This window comes from Neophocaena asiaeorientalis, unplaced genomic scaffold (genome assembly GCF_003031525.2).
Source record: "Neophocaena asiaeorientalis asiaeorientalis breed wild unplaced genomic scaffold, Neophocaena_asiaeorientalis_V1.1 scaffold521, whole genome shotgun sequence".
NCBI classification, from domain to species: domain Eukaryota; kingdom Metazoa; phylum Chordata; class Mammalia; order Artiodactyla; family Phocoenidae; genus Neophocaena; species Neophocaena asiaeorientalis.
The window spans coordinates 2,769,566-2,787,856 of record NW_020174712.1 but is presented as its reverse complement, the minus strand read 5'-3'; the positions used below and the strand labels follow the sequence as shown (position 1 = coordinate 2,787,856).

Genomic DNA, 18,291 nt, shown 5'->3' with positions numbered 1-18,291 from the left:
TACCTCCAGAAATGGAATCAGCTGCCTTCCAAAGGATCTTGGTTTTGGGGGGTGGTTTTAGTGGAGAATAGTATTAGAGAGGTCAAACTCTGAATTCTAGATTATTAGTGACAGATACTGTGACACTGCTGCGTAGACCCCGGTAATAAGAGAGAAAGAAAAATATGACTTTATACTGACATTTCCAGTTTAATCCCAATTGCATGAAGTATTAAAATACTTTAAAATCAATTTTGATTTTTTACCTTAGTAGTACACATATAAATTTACAGGTCAAATAATAGTTTAAGATTTATAGCCAAAATAGTGGTCCCGGCACCACGTTAGCAGCAATTGCTTTGAACTTTTTAATCCATTTCTAATATTTAACTCCATGTGTCTAAATAATATGCCTTAATTTTTCCATTTTAGAAGCCTGTCTACTATCTCAGTAGATACTAAATCTCTCTTACGCTGGACTCCCTTTAGCACAATGAGACATGCATACTTTCCCCTTTTTATTGTGGTTATGTAACAATATGTGATTAAATATTCAGAAGGTTTTCCTCCAAGCTCCCTGTACTGTGTATACATGTGTCTTAGAGGTTTTGTTCCTCTTTAAGAAGGGACAGAGGGAGCTTTTACTTTTAATAGGATTTATCTCCTGCTGCTCCCCCAGTGAGGGCAGTGAAGGAGCAGAATAGGACAAAGACAAGTTCTGAAATAGGGAAGTTTGTTAATCCCCATTGAACTATTTCTACCAGAATGATGTGTGTTTGGGCTGGCTAGGCTGATCTGAAGAGGTTTTAACACCATCCTTTCTTATTCTAAACTCTAACTGTACTTAATTTATAGCATTCAGGTTTTCCTTGGAGGCCAGTCTAGGTATCCATGTTTGTGATATGCCTGATGATCTCTTATTATTTTCTTGTGAACCAAACTATTAGACTTACTTACTGTTCAGATCATTGGTGCTACTTGATATTATCCCTGTACCCCCATTATCATTTCACTGAGTTATTGGGGTTTTTTAAAATTTATTTATTTTTGGCTGCGTCGGGTCTTCATTGCTGCACATGGGCTTTCTCTAGTTGCAGCGAATGGGGGCTAGTCTTCATTGTGGTGTGCAGGCTTCTCAATGCTGTGGCTTCTCGTTGTGGAGCACGGGCTCTAGGCACGCGGGCTTCAGTAGTTGTGGCTTGCGGGCTCTAGAGTGCAGGCTCAGTACTTGTGGCAAGCGGGCTTCAGTAGTTGTGGCTCACGGTCTCTAGAGTGCAGGCTCAGTACTTGTGGCAAGCGGGCTTCAGTAGTTGTGGCTCACGGTCTCTAGAGCGCAGGCTCAGTAGTTGTGGCGCACGGGCTTAGTTGCTCCGCGGCATGTGGGCTCTTCCTGGACCAGGGCTCGAACCCGTGTCCCCTGCATTGGCAGGTGGATTCTTAACCACTGTGCCACCAGGGAAGTCCGAGTTATTGGGTTTTGGTGGTGTTTTTTTTTTTGTTTTTTTCATGTTTCTCTTTATCTGTTACCCAAACTTCTCAGTTTTGGAATATTTGCAATTACTGTATAAAAATGAAAGTATTTGGAAATTACTCTTTTGTCTGATGGTTACACTTTCTCTCTTTTCAGATATATGTTTGCCGTCATGGATCAGTTTGGAGATATATCAGAAGGTGAAGTGGACCATTCTTTCTTTGACAGTGACTTTGAAGAAGCAAAGAAATGTGAAAGTAACTCAGTTTTTGACAAGCAAAATGATGACGCTGAAGAGAGAATAGATAAAGATACGGAAAATGTAAACTTGAAATTTGGAATACAGAGAAGGAAAAGTGATCTTACTGAGGAGGGAACTGAAAGAAATGAGAAAATTTCTCCAGAAGAACACCCCATAGAAAATGATAATATACAAACTAGGAATTCTTTGTCCTTGACCACTTCTTCACGATCAAAATTGTGTGATGCTACAGTAGAACATAAAATACACTTGCCCATCCCAAGTAGCATTCCCAAAATTGTAAAAGAAGGTGAACGTGATTACTATACAGATGGAGAGGAAAGCAGTGATGATGAGAAAAAGCATCATGTCAGGTCAAAGTCAGCTAAACCATCTAATAACTTCAAGAAAAGCGTAAGTAAAAAGGATTCCAGAAGTAATTCCTCTTCCTCTCTGTCCTCCTCGTCTTCAAGTTCTGATACAGACTGTTCAAATACCGGGTCTGATGTCTGTTTATCTGATTCATCTCCATCATTAAAGAAGCGTCTCTCTGGTGTAACCCACTTGCCACCAAAACAGAAATATAAACAGGGAGAAAAATCAACAGGAGCACAAACTTCGGGTACTAAGCCAAAAGTCGGTGACTACACCGAGGAATCTGAAGATACTGTGACAGATGTCACTCCTTTATCGACTCCGGACATCAGCCCTGTTCAGTCTTTTGAACTGGCTGCATCAAACGATCAAAAAATGAAAGTTAAAAGGCAAGAGAACGTGAGTCAAGAAGTATATGAAAATGTTGAGGATTTTAAAAATAATTCAAAGTCTTTGAAATCAGACAAAAAAGGGAAAGAAAAACATGAGCCCAGTGTTGCCTCAGTGTCGGCAGTGTTGGATTCCAGTTTAGACCACAGATACAAGGAAAAAGTCTTACATGACACAATGGACCTGAATCATCTTTTAAAAGGTAATTGTAAAAACTGTATTGAATTTAAATATTAATATTATATTGAGCTTAAATATTAAATGATATGAATTTGCCTTGATTTTTCTAGTAGGTACGTTTTATTGTTTGGGATCATTGATACTATCATAGCTTTACCAAATATTCCATTTAAAAATGTCTGGAATATCATTGTTTATATTACTGCAAAGCTACTCAGCTAGGACTAGAAACTACTTCATACTGATTCTGTTTAGTGCCTTACAAACTCAAAATGCCTGGAGAGACCAGGTGGATAAAGTAAACAAGAGAAGGGGAGCCAGATGTTTCCCCACCTTTGGTAGAGATGCAGGCATAAGATATATTTCACTTTCTTCTTTGAGAAAGGCAGCAGCACTAAGGTTAAAATAACCTGACCTGTTTCAGGGAAAGTGGCAAGAATGCCGGCAAATTAGAGAACTTAAACTGTAGGAGACTCTTCAGATTTTAAATTAAAGGCTAAAGAGCATTACTTGAAAATAATTACCAAGTTGATAAAATAGCATAATTCAAGTTGTAGTTGCTTTAAGATAGAAGTATTTTAGAATTAGGATAATCCTGATTGCTGTATTTGTCTCAATTTATTATTACCCATTATTTAGTTTGAAAGGAACAGTATATTCCAGGGGAAATAAAAACAACTTTGAACTTTATCTTTGACTAGTTAACATAAAACTGTAAAAATACTGAGCTTGCTGGTTAGGTTTTAGGGCAGTTGGAGATAAAATTTTTAAGTTGTAAATAGGACTCACTGTCTTCGTTTGTTTGAAATGTTATTTGAAAAAATAAATCTTCAGCTACATAATTTACATATGGTGGCAATGTAAGGGCATAAATAAACCCCCTATTTAGTCAAATGAGTCGCATAGATTGATAAAGTGTATTTTGGAGCAGTTTACACTTGTGAATGTTCCTTCTTTTATAGGTTTTCTTTGCTCTGACCGTACCTATTGATTGTTTAGTGTGTCTGAAGAATCAGATTCTTGGCATCGGCTATTACCATCTAGTGGTTAAGACTCTACTCAATATATCTTTCCTGATAAATGCTCAGTCTCTTAAAACTTTCAGGATTGAGTTTTCTATTCTTGCCCTTCTCCTTCTCCCCCTAACAACCAAGAGTGATCTTTTAAAAAATAAATCAATCCTACTAGTTTTCTTCTTAACTCTTCAGTGGGCTTACTCTTAGTTTAAATCCAAATTCCTCATCATAGGCTAACAGACTTTACATCAGTGATTTTCACCCGAGGCAGTATATTAGCATCATCTGGAGAACTGTTAAATTATCAAAACAAACTTAAATACTGATGCCTAGGCTCTGCCAAGAGATTCTGATGCACTTGGTCTAATATGCAGTTAAGAGTGATGAATGATTCATTGGTGTCTGTCATATGGGTACTTGCCTACATCTCCTTTCCTCTCTCTCTCTCATTACCTCTTGGTCCAGTCACACTCCTTCCTTACTGTTCTCAGAATACTTTGCATTCATGAGGCATTTTGCACTTGCCGTTGGCCTTTCTCTTTGTAGAGGCTACTTCAGTCTGTTTCTAGGGTCTCAGTTTCTATGTCACCTTCTCAGGGATACTCTTTCTGAACATTCTGTGTAGAAGCTGCATACCCCACCCCTGCCTCTCTGTCATAAAAACATATTTCCTTCCGTGAGACTCTGGAATCAGTGTAAGCAGCATGAGGGCAGCATCCTATTTCTTGATAGAATCACCAAATCTAGCAAGTATTGGCACATAATAGACAGTATGTATTTATTTATTTATTTTTTGCGGTATGTGGGCCTCTCACTGTTGTGGCCTCTCCTGTTGCGGAGCACAGGCTCCAGACGCGCAGGCCCAGCGGCCATGGCTCACGGGCCCAGCCGCTCCGCGGCATGTGGGATCTTCCCGGACCAGGGCACAAACCCGTGTCCCCTGCATCGGCAGGCGGACCCTCAACCACTGCACCACCAGGGAAGCCCCAATATCTCTAATTTTTTATCAAGCCATTCATGTAACAATTTTCACTTAAAAAAAAATGTAATGGCCACTTTGCAGTCTTTAAGATCAGGTGTATGACAAATCGGGTTGATAATTCGTCAGGTTGAGGGCTGCCTCTGTCTTCATCTCTTCCGGATCTCCAGCATCAGTCCCAGTGCTCTAGCGTAACAGTTTTCAAACTTTTTGACCTTAAGACTAAAAGCACTCTTTTAGAAATTATTGAGGATCCCAGGAAGCTTTTGTTTAGTGGGTTATATCTACATAAATATTTACCACATTAGAAATTAAATCAGAAGTTTAAAAAATATTTATTACTTCATTTAAGAATAGTAATAGTGGGGGCTTGCCTGGTGGCGCAGTGGTTGAGAGTCCGCCTGCCGATGCAGGGGACACGGGTTCGTGCCCCGGTTCGGGAGGATCCCACATGCCATGGAGCGGCTGGGCCCGCGAGCCGTGGCCGCTGAGCCTGCGCGTCCAGAGCCTGTGCTCCGCAATGGAAGAGGCTGCAACAGTGAGAGGCCCGCGTACTGCAAAAAAAAAAAAAAAAAAAAAAATAGTAATAGTAAACCCATTATGTATTAATATAAGTAACATGTCCTATACAACATAACTCTAGTTCCAGAAAAGTTAGTGATTTTTGCTAGTTTCTAATGCCTGGCAATAGCTGGATTCTCATGTCAGCCTCTGCATACAGCTATTGTGATATATTGTTTTGGTTGAAGTATATGAAGAAAATCTGGCTTTACAAGGATATATAAGTGGAAATGGAGCATTTTAATAGCCTTTTCCGTTAATTTTAGATTTTTTTTTGATACCACACCAAGACTCCACAAGTAGTAGTTTCTTATATGTTAGTTGCAATGTACAATTTGAAACTGATGTTAATTTGTAGTCCATTACATTAGAATTTATTGCTCCGTCTTACATTTTGAATGTATTGTTTGCCCTTGCATGGTTTTGTAACATGATATACAGATTATTTGGAAAATGTTGGTTCACTGAGCATGTAAATGTTGACATATTTCATAGTACACCATACAGAAATCACAGTTGTTAATATCACTACCAATCTCACTAGAAAGCTCTTGGGAAGCTATCAAACTCAGGTTTATCAAAAATTCTGATTTTTGCTAAAATGCTCAGATTTTATGATTGCCAACAGATACTGTCAGTTGTTTTTCTTGAAGTGACAGGTTTCTTAAAATCATATTTGTAATGCAAAAAATTGGAAGGTAGTTGAAATTAAACCATAAAGGGGCTTCCCTGGTGGCGCAGTGATTGAGAGTCCGCCTGCTGATGCAGGGGACACGGGTTCGTGCCCCGGTCCGGGAAGATCCCACATGCCGCGGAGCGGCTGGGCCTGTGAGCCATGGCCGCTGAGCCTGCGCGTCCGGAGCCTGTGCTCCACGACGGCAGAGGCCACAACGGTGAGAGGCCCACGTGCTGCAAAAAAATAAATAAATAAAAATTTAAAAAGAAATTAAACCATAAAAATCTATCTGATGTGATAATGCAGACTGCTCCTAATGTTTTGTATTAATAATATGCATCTTAATATATTTGCTTTTTCTTCTGTGTCAAATGTCTATTGCTACATTGTTCTTAATAATTTCTACTGTGATTTATATGTGTTTAAAAGTAGCAGCCAAACGTTTGGCATTATAAAGTATCTTAAAAAATTTTCTTAGATTAGTAAAGTAAGTATATTGAAAATAAACGTTACAGAAGATAAATGAAAATGTATAATATGACTTGTAGGTTCATTTTAAGGGCTCACTGTTCCATTTTTTTATTCTTATAAGTACTGTTTGATTCCACAAATTATAAGCATCACTCCATTCTAGGAATGAGAGAGGACACAGCCAATAAAAATCTTGCTTTAGGGAGAAAACATTTGACCCTTTTGGAATTGTCAGGTTTTAAAAAAAACCATCTAATGGAAAATAGTCTGTGATATCTCAGCCTTTTGTTCAGTACCATCAATGATTATCTCTTTGTATTATTTAGGGTGATTTTGGATGTAAGAAACAGAAATTCCTAATGAAACAATGTTTCTCACATAACAAAAAGTCCAGAGATAGACTAGCTTGAGGGTTCACTGACTCAGTGGCTTAAAAATGTCCTCAGGGACCCAGGTTCTGTCACTGTATTCCCCCAGCCCTGGTGTTGGCTTCCTCCTTAGGCTACCAAGAGATGTCTGCAGCAACTTTTAGTATCCACATGCAGACATGACAGTGTCCAGAGAAATGGAAGCTGCCTCTACGTCTGGCTCTCTTAGAGTGGAGGAACCTTGAACTGACTTCCACTTATGTCTCATTGCTCAGAACTGAGTTACACTCCCATTCCTGAAACAGTGACTGGCAAGGGGAATGGGATTATTCCAGGCCAGTAAACTCACTCTGGAGTCAGGGTTGGGAGTCCGGAGAGGGAGGTCAACTTCCTCTTAAGGACATAGCTTCATGGGGAGGAGCTAGCTGTCTTAAAAAAAAAATAAAAAGGATGTGTTAATAAGTAAGAAGGAGGGGAAAGTAGTGTCAGGGAGGAGAAAATTTTCCCCTTCTCCTTCTTGAGTTCTTTTGGCTGGCCTAAAAATTAAATTGAGACAAAACATTAACAGGAGAAAAAAACAAATTTAAATCGTACTTACAGAGGTCTCAGAGAAATAGGAGCTAAGAAGTAACCAAGGCAGGCAGCTTTCGTACTTTATAGACAAACAATAAATTTTGTGAGGAATTGACAGGACAAAGAAACTTAGGTTTGGGTTTTTAATGAGTGAAGAATCTTAACAGGGATTGGGCTTGGAGTAGTAAATCAGCAAAGAAGAACAAGTCTTGTTTATGCAGCCTTCTTGGTCCCCAGTTCCCTATCACTGGTGATAAGGTTGGCTCTCTCCCTCCTGGTACAGGGAGGGCACCTTTCACATTGAGAGATTCAGTTCTTGTTTTCAGGGAGACAGGAGGGTCAAAGTGTCATTCTTGCACCAGCTTTTTCTTAAGTAACTTTAATTCAAAATCATCAATACGGCACTTTGGCATATTTGGGGGTGACCTGCCCAGAACCCCCACAGTAGGAATATATGCTAATTGGGCAGCCAGCTTTATCCACCAGGCCAGAGCTTCTCAAACTTCAATATACATACAAATCACTTGGGGATCCTGTTAAAATGCAGATTCAGGTTCAGTTAATCTAGAGTAGAATCCAAGGAGCTACATTTCTAGCCAGCCCGATGGTGATACCAATGCTGCTGATTCAAGGACCCTAGTCTGAGTATCAAGACATTAAAAAAACTACCTGGTTCCATTGCAAATAATTAAGGTGTATCCTCACAACTCTTAGCCAATCCATTTCTGAAAGTTTTTAGATTCAGAAAGCCTATATATTTTTAAGTTTCAAGTTGGAAAAATGATAACCACCCCAAATCCCTTATCCGTTTCCCAAATATAATTGAAACACTGAAACACTGGTTTAACCCGGAAACTGAGCTAAAATGTAAAAGGAAAGCTTTATTCATACTGCTGCACCGTAGGGAGCCCTGATGGCAGTGACCTGCCAGTAGGCGGTATTCAGGGCTTCTACAGGCACAGGGACAAAGCAGCATTTTGCCCGTTGATACATCTGTTATGGGAGTCAGTAATAAACCACCAAAGATTCTTTATAGTAGTAAAGTATTTTAAATACTAATTAGTATTTAAATTAGTAAATTTAAATAGTAAATTAGTATTTGAATACTAATTAGTATTAGATCAGTCTATTGCATAAGGTATTTCTTTAGATTTTTCAAATTATTTTTCATTCTCGGTTTACCCAGTGAAGCTTTTCAGATCCAAGAATATTTTCATTAAGTTTTCTTCATTTCTTTCATTAAGTTTTCACATGTCCAGTTTCCACGGACATGTGAGATGCGATGTGTGCCTGGCCAAGCTATGCCCCTCTGCACTCATATCTCAATAAGCCTTATTACTTCCAACATTTACCCCACTCTGTGAGCCTTTTAGGCCTCCTTGGCTCACCTAATTTCTTCACAGCCTTTTCCACTTCCTGGGAAGTTAAATTCACTTAATGAGAGGAAGATGATAGTGATAATGGTAACACATTTTAAAAAGTATGAGCAGGACCTGTGATCCCATCAGAGACCAGCTGAGTAGGAACACAGCATGCTCTGCATCCTCTCAGTTTAAACATTCTCACTAGCTCAAGTACATCTGCAGTAAAACACTTCATTCGTTCAGATAGTGAATTCTGAGGTAAATATTTTGCAAGCTATTACAGCAAATATTGGGCGAGACTTTAGACAGGGATGCCTCTATTAGCTAACAGTGTTAACGTTATTTATTGGTTTAAAAATGTTTTGTTAATAAGTTTGTGAGTTCAAACTAAAAAATATTAAACCTGTGAAAGAAAAGTTAATAATAAAAGAACATAAAATCAAGTGTCCCAGTTATAGGCCATGGGATAATGAAACAGTGTTGAACTTGAATACTCACACAGAGGGGTGAAGAAAATTCTGAAAGCGGAATCAGAACCTTTTAGGCTGGGGCTTCCCTGGTGGTCCAGTGGTTAAGACGTCTCCTTCCAATGCAGGGGGTGTGGGTTTGATCCCTGGTCAGGGAGCTAAGATCCCACATGCCTCGGGGCCAAAAACACCAAAACATAGGGACTTTCCTGGTGGTGCTGTGTTTAAGAATCCACCTGCCAATTCCGGGGACATGAGTTCGAGCCCTGGTCCTGGAAGATCCCACATGCCGCGGAGCAACTAAGCCCGTGTGCCACAACTAGTGAACCTGCGCTCTAGAGCCTACGAGCCACAACTACTGAGCCCACGTCCTACAACTACTGAGCCCGTGCGCCTAGAGCCCGTGCTCCACACAAGAGAAGCCACCGCAATGAGAGGCCCACGCACCGCAACGAAGAGTAGCCCCTGCTCACTGCAACTAGAGAAAGCTCGCACAGAGCAACAAAGACCCAACCGCAGCCAAAAATAAATTAATTTAAAAAATAAATAAAACAGAAGCAATATTGTAACAAATTCAATAAAGACTTAAAAGGAGCAACTTTTAGGCTTCTGGATGTCATCCACATGACCACAGACAAGCAGTAACTTTTCTGTGACCCACTTTCTTCATTTGTAAGATGGGGGTAGTTGATATAGGTTGCTAAGGTCCATTCTAAATACAGGGTTCTGGGGTTCTGTGAGAATGTGAGAAGGGAAAGTCAGTGGAGACTAGAATTACTAGACATCTTACTTTGGGGGGACTTCCCACTCCCATCCCCAGCCTTCCTTTGCTGTACAGATGTCGAAAGGGTATGATTGGAATTAGTTCTTTGGCCTTGGGCTGTTTATCCATGAATAGGCAGAGAGGGCATTGAAAAGTGGAGTAGTGGAGGAAACCAAAGTTAGGCATTGGCTTATGGCATGAATGGCTCCTGTTTGGAGAGCAGTGAAGTTGACATGACTAGATTTTAAAGTACCTTTCATCCTTTGTAACGGTAAAATGAGGTCAGCTTAGGAAGAATCTGGAGGGCGAAACAGAGATGGTTTAGAAATGCACCACTTCAGATTTTACCACCTAGATTCTGTAGGAAATAATTAGATTCATTATTAGAGGGTGTATCCTGGGAAGAAAAACTAATATAAGAGAAAGAAATGGGATAAGGAAGCATTGATGAACAGAGAAACCTGTCAGACCTATTGCTAAACTGAAAGCAACATAGGAGGAAATGAAACAGTACGGTATTCAAGGGGAAGATACAGCCCCTGTTACCCTCGGTAAGAAAGAGGATGCCCACGCTGGGACTAGTGGCTGCTGGCACATCCCTTGGCAGCACGTTGTTTGTCCTTGCTGGCAGGCTGCAGCAGACAGGGTTCAGATAGGCAGGCAGGAAATCTCAGATACCCTCGGCCCACCACCAGATACTACCGAAGGTTTGAGAAAAGCTCAAATCAGCAGAGGCGCCATGCTCACGTGAAGAACCTAATGCCTGAAACAGTGTTAAAGGAGCAAGCTCAACGATTTTAGAGAGGATCTGCAAGGACAGAACTGTTTTCACTTGCAAAGCGAAGGCATGATTGGCTTTTCACTCTCTCCTGTCACGTGTGGAGTTTTCCAGGGGCTACATGACAATGACAGCACAACAGAGTGAGTGCAGAAGCAGATATGAGAATCCAGCTGTCTTCTATTAAGGCAGGCATTAAAATATTTGCAGAAATGTTCAACTCTGCTACTCTTCTCACTAACCTTTTTTATAAAAATGTGATGTTCACATATTACTGGTTTATTGTTATTTTCAGACGAATTAATAAATATCTTTAAATATTTTTCCTTTTAATTTCTAACATGATAAATATTGATAGATGTAATCCACATAAACATTCTTTGGGGTCCCCAATAATCTTTAGATGTAATGAAAGGGTCCTGAGACCAAGAAGTTTAAGAACTTCTATTCTAGAAGAATGGAATTAGAATATAGCATTTGTAGTCAATTAGAGAAAAAAATTTATCATAGTCTTCCAAAAGGGGGAAAAATGGGGAAAAAAGAAATAACCAGAAAAGCATTTTTTAAAGAAATAAAATTGTGAGAAAAGAGATCAAACAATATAAGTAAATGGTTTTATCAGAAGATAATATCAGAGGGGGTTAAAATTTTTTAATCAAATCAAACCTGCAAAGATATTTAAAATAGTATAGGAGGAATGAGCTTTGATATGCCAAACAGGTAACAAGGAGAAAATAGAAATATCAATCTTAGTAGTACACAAAATAGAATTCAGGATGTGAAAATTACTGAAAGGGACAAAGAAGAGTGTTTTACACTAGTAAACTGACCAAATATACTAAAAAGATTTAATAGCCACTGATTTAAAATGTATAATAAAAGCAAAGCAGAACTAGATGATCAAATTGATAAAGCCATAATCACTGTGGAAGAAATGGGTTAGACCAAAAAAAAAAAAAAAAAGCATAAACTACCTGCTTGTAGACTGCTCTTGGCCATGGGTATTTTGTTTGTCTATCACACAAAAAAATTTTTAAGTGATGAAATATCGGTTTCTGTTGCTACATAACAAATTACCCCAACATTTAGGGTATGGAGAGACTCAAAGGCAGGAGTGACTTGACAGCTGGGGGTCTGGAATCATCTGAGTGCTGGTTTACTCACACGTCAGATATCTGGGCTTGGGGTGACTTGAAGACCAGGACTGCTGAGTGGAGGACCCACAGGTGGCCTCTCCCCGTGGCCTGGCTTCTTCACATACCGCAGCCTCAGCGCAGCTGGCTCAGGGCTCCAAGGACAGTGTTCCAGAAAACAAGGCGCAAACCTCATCCCTTTTATGACCTAGCCTCGGAAGTCACATAGCATCATTTTTTCCATGTTTTATTGGTTTAAATGGTTATAAACCTTCCCAGGGCACAGACCCTCCTTCTTAATGGGAGGATTGTCAAATAACATGGACATGTTTCAAAACCTCTTCAGTCCAGCCTCTGGCCATACACTGATTTACATTCCTCCCCAGTGCAAAAATGTTCCCCCTTTCCAAATATCCCTCCAACCTGGAGATCCAGGGTTTAAATCGAGTCCAGGTGCGGCTGTGGCTCCTCGGGCGTGGTTCCTCGGTTATAGCTCGAGTACTTTGAAAATCTTCTGCTGGGAGAGATTAGGAAGCTGAAGTAGTAGTTATACTTTTGAATCCCAAAAGTCCTGACTCTTATATTCTCTCTAAATTTTGCTTGAAAAGTGACCAATTCCATTTTTAAAAATTAATTAATTAATGTAGTTATTTTTGGCTGCGTTGGGTCTTTGTTGCTACGTGCGGGCTTTCTCTAGTTGCGGCAAGCAGGGACTACTCTTTGTTGTGGTGCGTGGGCTTCTCATTGCGGTGGCTTCTCTTGTTGCGGAGCACAGGCTCTAGGCACGCGGGCTTCAGTAGTTGTGGCTCGCAGGCTTCAGTTGTTGTGACTCGCAGGCTGTAGAGCGCGGGCTCAGTAGTTGTGGCACACAGGTTTAGTTGCTCCATGGCATGTGGGATCTTCCTGAACCAGGGCTCGAACCCATGTCCCCTCCATTGGCAGGAAGTTTCTTAACCACTGCGTCATTAGGGAAGCTCCCCCAATTCCTTTTTTTAGTTCATCTCTTTCTATCCTGTCTTATTATTGTGGTAAAATAAACCATTGATACTTCCAGGATGCTGGAATCCTTGTGCTTGGGCCCCTGGGCCAGCCAACAAGGGGCGGGTGGCCTGTGTCTGTCTCCGTTTTTGCTGAGCCTTGGGCTATATTGTGTTGGTCCACGCCATCACAGGCCTGCCGAGATGCAAAGGAAGGAGACCGGAAGAATGTCACAGAAGTTCTTATCTGACAAGATGTTCATAAAGAAGACAAAGAAGTTTAGTAAACTTAGTTATTATTCCTTGAATTGTCACCTCTCAATTGTAAGAGTTGGATTTTTTTTAAACCTTTAAAAATCATTCTAAAAAGCAAATATCATTGATTTTTTTTTAATAGGGATCATGAATATGCCTACAGGATGGTTTTTTTTAAAGAACTAATATTATGTGAATAAGGACTTAATATGGCTTGGGATAAATTTTCCGTTAATAACATTACACATAAAATGTTTAAATGCTGTCGTATCTCAATTATCTTAGGTGCAAGTTAAGCTGGTACTTCAGTAGTTAGATGAGTCAAGAAGTGGCTCTAGCTATGATGGACATGTTGAAATACTGTAAAGAGTTTGAGCAAAATTGTTTCATTAAAGAAAATTAGGAAAAAGCAATATTTCTTAAATGTGTGACTTTAAATATGTACATATTTATATAAATATGTTTGTATCCCTGAAAGTTTATTCAAGTTAACTTTTTTTAGATCTTAATTGGAAAGACAATGGATTATATATTGGAGGTTGCCATGTACTGAAGCACACAGCAGCCACTTTAGAAAAATGTGCTAGTGATACCTGGTCAGTAAATAATATCCAACATATACTTCTCCATCAAGGAGAGTTAGAATGGTATCTTTTTAAATGAATTAGACTGAAATTCTTGTTTTATTTTATTTTTTAGCTATTGCCTTCTTTTATTTTTAAAACCTTTTTTTAAATGATATTAGGAAAATAGCTTACTTTTAATTCCCTCTAGAACTTAATTTTAAAGCCTCTCATAAATGGCTAAATTAATCAAGAAACCTTATTAAATTCTACAAAATGGATATTTCTTGGAAGAAGATACTTCAATTATATATAGTACAAATATATCTTTTTATTTTATATATTTTTTATACAGCAGGTTCTTATTAGTCATCCACTTTATACACATCAGTGTATACATGTCTATCGCAATCTCCCAATATCATGCCACTCCCTTCTGGCTTGTAGAGTTTCTGCTGAGAAATCAGCTGTTAACCTTATGGGGATTCCCTTGTATGTTTATTTGTCATTTTTCCCTTGTTGCTTTTAATAATTTTTCTTTGTCTTAATTTTTGTCAGTTTGCTTACTATGTGTCTCGGCATGTTTCTCCTTGAGTTTATACTGCCTGGGACTCTCTGCACTTCCCGGACTTGGGTGGCTCTTTCCTTTCCCATGTTAGGGAAATTTTTGACTATAATCTCTTCAAATATTTTCTCAGGTCCTTTCTCTGTCTCTTCTCCCTCTGGGACCCCTCTAGTGAGAATGTTGGTGCGTTTAATGTTGTCCCAGAGGTCTCTTAGGCTGTCTTCATTTCTTTTAATTCTTTTTTCTCTATTCTGTTCCACAGCAGTGATTTCCACCGTTCTGTCTTCCAGGTCACTTATCCGTTCTTCTGCCTCAGTTATTCTGCTATTGATTCTTTCTAGTGTATTTTTCATTTCAGTTATTGCATTGTTCATCTCTGTTTGTTCATTCTTTAATTCTTCTAGGTGTTTGTTCTTTAATTCTTCTAGGTCTTTGTTAAACATTTATTGCATCTTCTTGATCTTTGCCTCGATTCTTTTTCTGAGGTCCTGGATCATCTTCACTATCATTATTCTGAATTCTTTTTCTGGAAAGTTGCCTATCGCGACTTCATTTAGTTGATTTTCTGGGATTTTCTCTTGTTCCTTCATCTCGTACATAGCCCTCTGCCTTTTCATCTTGTCTATCTTTCTGTGAAGTAGTTTTCATTCTACAGGCTGCAGGATTGTAGTTCTTCTTGCTTCTGCTGTCTGCCCTCTGGTGGATGAGTCTATCTAAGAGGCTTGTGCAAGTTTCCTGATGGGAGGGACTGGTGGTGGGTAGAGCTGGGTGTTGCTCTGGTGGGCAGAGCTCAGTAAAACTTTAATCTGTTTGTCTGCTGATGGGTGAGGCTGAGTTCCCTCCCTGTTGGTTGTTTGGCCTGAGGCGACCCAGCACTGGAGCCTATGTGCTCTTTAGTGGGTCTAATGTTGGACTCTGGGAGGGCTCACGCCAAGGAGTACTTCCCAGAGCTTCTGCTGCTAGTGTCCTTGTCCCCACGGTGAGCCACAGCCACCCCCCGCCTCTGCGGGAGACCCTCCAACACTAGCAGGTAGGTCTGGCTCAGTCTCTAGTGGGGTCACTGCTCCTTCCCCTGGGTCCCGATGCACACACTACTTTGTGTGTTCCCTCCAAGAGTGGAGTCTCCGTTTCCCCCAGTCCTGTCGAAGTCCTGCAATCAAATCCCGCTAGCCTTCCATGTCTGATTCTCTGGGAATTCCTCTTCCTATTGCCAGATCCCCCAGATTGGGAAGCCCGACGTGGGGCTCAGAACCTTCACGCCAGTGGGTGGACTTCTGTGGTATAAGTGTTTTCCAGTTTGTGAGTCACCCACCCAGCGGTTATGGGATTTGATTTGATTGTGATTGCAGCCCTCCTTCTGTCTCATTGCAACTTCTCCTTTGTCTTTGGATGTGGGGTATCTTTTTTGTTGAGTGCCAGTGTCTTCCTGTCGATGACTGTTCAGCAGTCAGTTGTGATTCCGGTGCTCTCGCAAGAGGGAGTGAGCGCACATCCTTCTACTCCGCCATCTTGAACCCCATATATATCTTTCTAAATGCGTTCCTATTCAGGTTTTGTCATTAGTGTGGTATGGTTTTCAACAAATTACCAAGCACTAATTTCCTAAGTTTTCCTTTCAGGAAGCCACTGTTAATCATTTTTTTTTTAAGTTTCTATAATCTTTGATAGTGTTCAGTTTAAGCTTTGGGAGGTAGATTTACAGTTCTTGTGACTTTGCTCAAAGGATTTAACTTTTTTGCACCAGTCACATTTTTAAACGGAGTTTAAAATGCCTCTTTGCCTTACAGCACTGTGCTTTTAACAGTATAAAATACTAAGGAAGTAAAAGAGTTTACATAAAGCTACACTCTAATAAAAACAAATAATGGTTACTCTAAAAAAATATTGTTAAAACAAAACAAATGTATCATTCTGTTAATCTGATATAATGTATTCATTTTTAGCACAGACTTAAGCCGAAACACTGAGCCAGCTTAATATTTTTAGAAACTTCTGACAAATGTTTAGTAATAATTGTGACTTACTGAAAATTGTTATAATAATGAAAATTTAAGAATTTAGCATGTTGATAAAAGTTTCATTTGGTAATCATAGTATGGAAAATATTTTTCTTTGTTAAAAACTCCTTTTATATAATGTATTTATTTGGCTTTTGTTTAGTCAGGAATAAAAGTTTGACTTTTATACAAGTATTTGTTTTAATGCCAATATTAAGGTCATAAATCTTGTGTAGTAAAATATTTTCAGGTTAAGTTGAAGGTTTCAGAATATTCTGGGTTTGCTTTTGCCATTTTCTGGCCATTGTTTGCATTGCTGAGGACATTTTATTTTTTGAAGTATACCCTCCAACCAATAAAAACCATCTCAACTAAGTATTGCGTCAGTGTACTCCACCAGAGGTTTCTAACTTTTAAACTGCCTTAGGAGAACATAAAACGAATGTGACAAAGGCATTTTCCATAAATTATACCAGCAGTGTACAATCAGTGCCATGAACATTTCTCATTAAAATATTTTCATGGTTTTATGTTCGCATTTTATTCCCAAAGAACCCAATGAGCAGAAAACTCTAAGCTGCCTCTGAATTTTTTTCTACCCAATTGTAGTCTGGATGTCACTGGCATTATTTCATACATCCCTTTTCATGACTTAATGTAGTTTCCATTTATAGAAGCTAAAGCATATACCATCATATTTCTGTGCTACTTTGTTTAGCCATTTTCCCTTTTTTTGCTCACTTCTGTAGCTTTTCTGCAATTAGATAAAAAGGGACCACAAAAACATCACTTTGATCAGCCTTCAGTAGCACCTAGGAAAAACTACTCTTTCACAAGAGAGGAGGTGAGACAGATTGATCGGGAAAATCAGAGGCTTTTGAAAGAACTGTCGAGACAGGCTGAAAAACCAGGAAGCAAAAGTACGATTCCAAGAAGATCGACTGGTCCTCCACCTAAGTTATATCATAGTGCTCTCAACAGACAGAGGGAACAACAAAGGATTGAAAGAGAAAATTTGGTAAGTAACTGAGATTTTTTTTAGTCATCAGAGAAAATGCATTTGTACTGATTTGTTAGTCCAACTTTCAGGAAACCCAATACAGTGAAATTTTCTAACTTATATAAAAGTAGGAATAGATACGTATGGCCTGAAATACATGATGAGCTATGAGCCTGGAAGATACAATGTATGCTTTTTTATCCAGGAAACTATATTTTAAGGGAATATTAAATGAAAATACTGAAAGCTCCATTATTTATTTGACTATACCTGTGGAATCACTATAGTAGTACAGGAAATGGTGTCCGAGGGTGAGATACATATCTCTTCTGGAGAGCTAAATCTATTTCACTTCATTTTATCCTCGAAAGCTAAAATAATTTAAATATCATTTATTTTAAATAATAAATACATTCTCAGAGAGGTCAAATTTGTTGCCCTGCTGCTTGAATGTATGAAAGACATTGATTGTTAAAAACCATATAAGTACACTTTGATGTCCTAAGGAATATATATGGAAACTGTTGAAAATCTTCACATTAAAAACTATTTATTCATAGCATATAATTTTCTTTATAAAACACAGTTCATAGTAATTGATGGTATTTATTGAGCTCTTTAATGCTGGGCATTGTTCTAAGTGTCTTCTAAATATTAGCTTATTGAATCCTGACAATAATTCTTTCAGGTAGGTACTTTATTTTTATCCACATCTTACAAATGGAATAATTGAGACCTAAAAGGGTTAAATAATTAATCCATGGACAAGGAGCTGGTAAGGAAGTGGCTAAGCCAGGATTTTAAACCCACATAGCATCTTAAACTAAAATTAGACCCTTAATGAGCACATACATTCAGAGCTAAAATAATTGGTAAAGCTATTATTAAAATTACTAGAATAATTAGCAAAATTCACCCTCATTATGTGTCGTCATCAGTACAGTTCTATTTGACTATGTACTTAACCTGAACTTGCAAGAGTAACAACTCCTGTGAATTTCTTTGTTACCATCACTAGCACCAGGAGTTGGCGAGCTGGGTTGGTATATTTACAAAAATAGTACTCTTGGGCCCTTTAGGAGAGTCACCCTGAATGTGGCAGGAAGTAGGTAACAGCAAAACAAGTTGAAGTGAGGTTGGTGGGTAGTG

The 18,291-nt window shown here is 39.0% G+C and overlaps 1 protein-coding gene across 4 annotated transcripts in view; it reads left to right on the top strand.

Annotated features, from left to right (window-relative positions):
- The window catches only part of CFAP97 (cilia and flagella associated protein 97), a 34,748-nt gene that overhangs the window by 5,965 nt on the left and 10,492 nt on the right, over positions 1-18,291 (top strand). For all 4 annotated transcript variants that reach the window (XM_024760024.1, XM_024760022.1, XM_024760023.1 and 1 more), the window contains exons 2-3: positions 1,607-2,658; positions 16,892-17,160. In XM_024760024.1, the coding sequence (XP_024615792.1) occupies positions 1,611-2,658; positions 16,892-17,160 (1,317 nt within the window). In that variant the 5' untranslated portion in view covers positions 1,607-1,610. The remainder of the gene's footprint in view (positions 1-1,606; positions 2,659-16,891; positions 17,161-18,291) is intronic.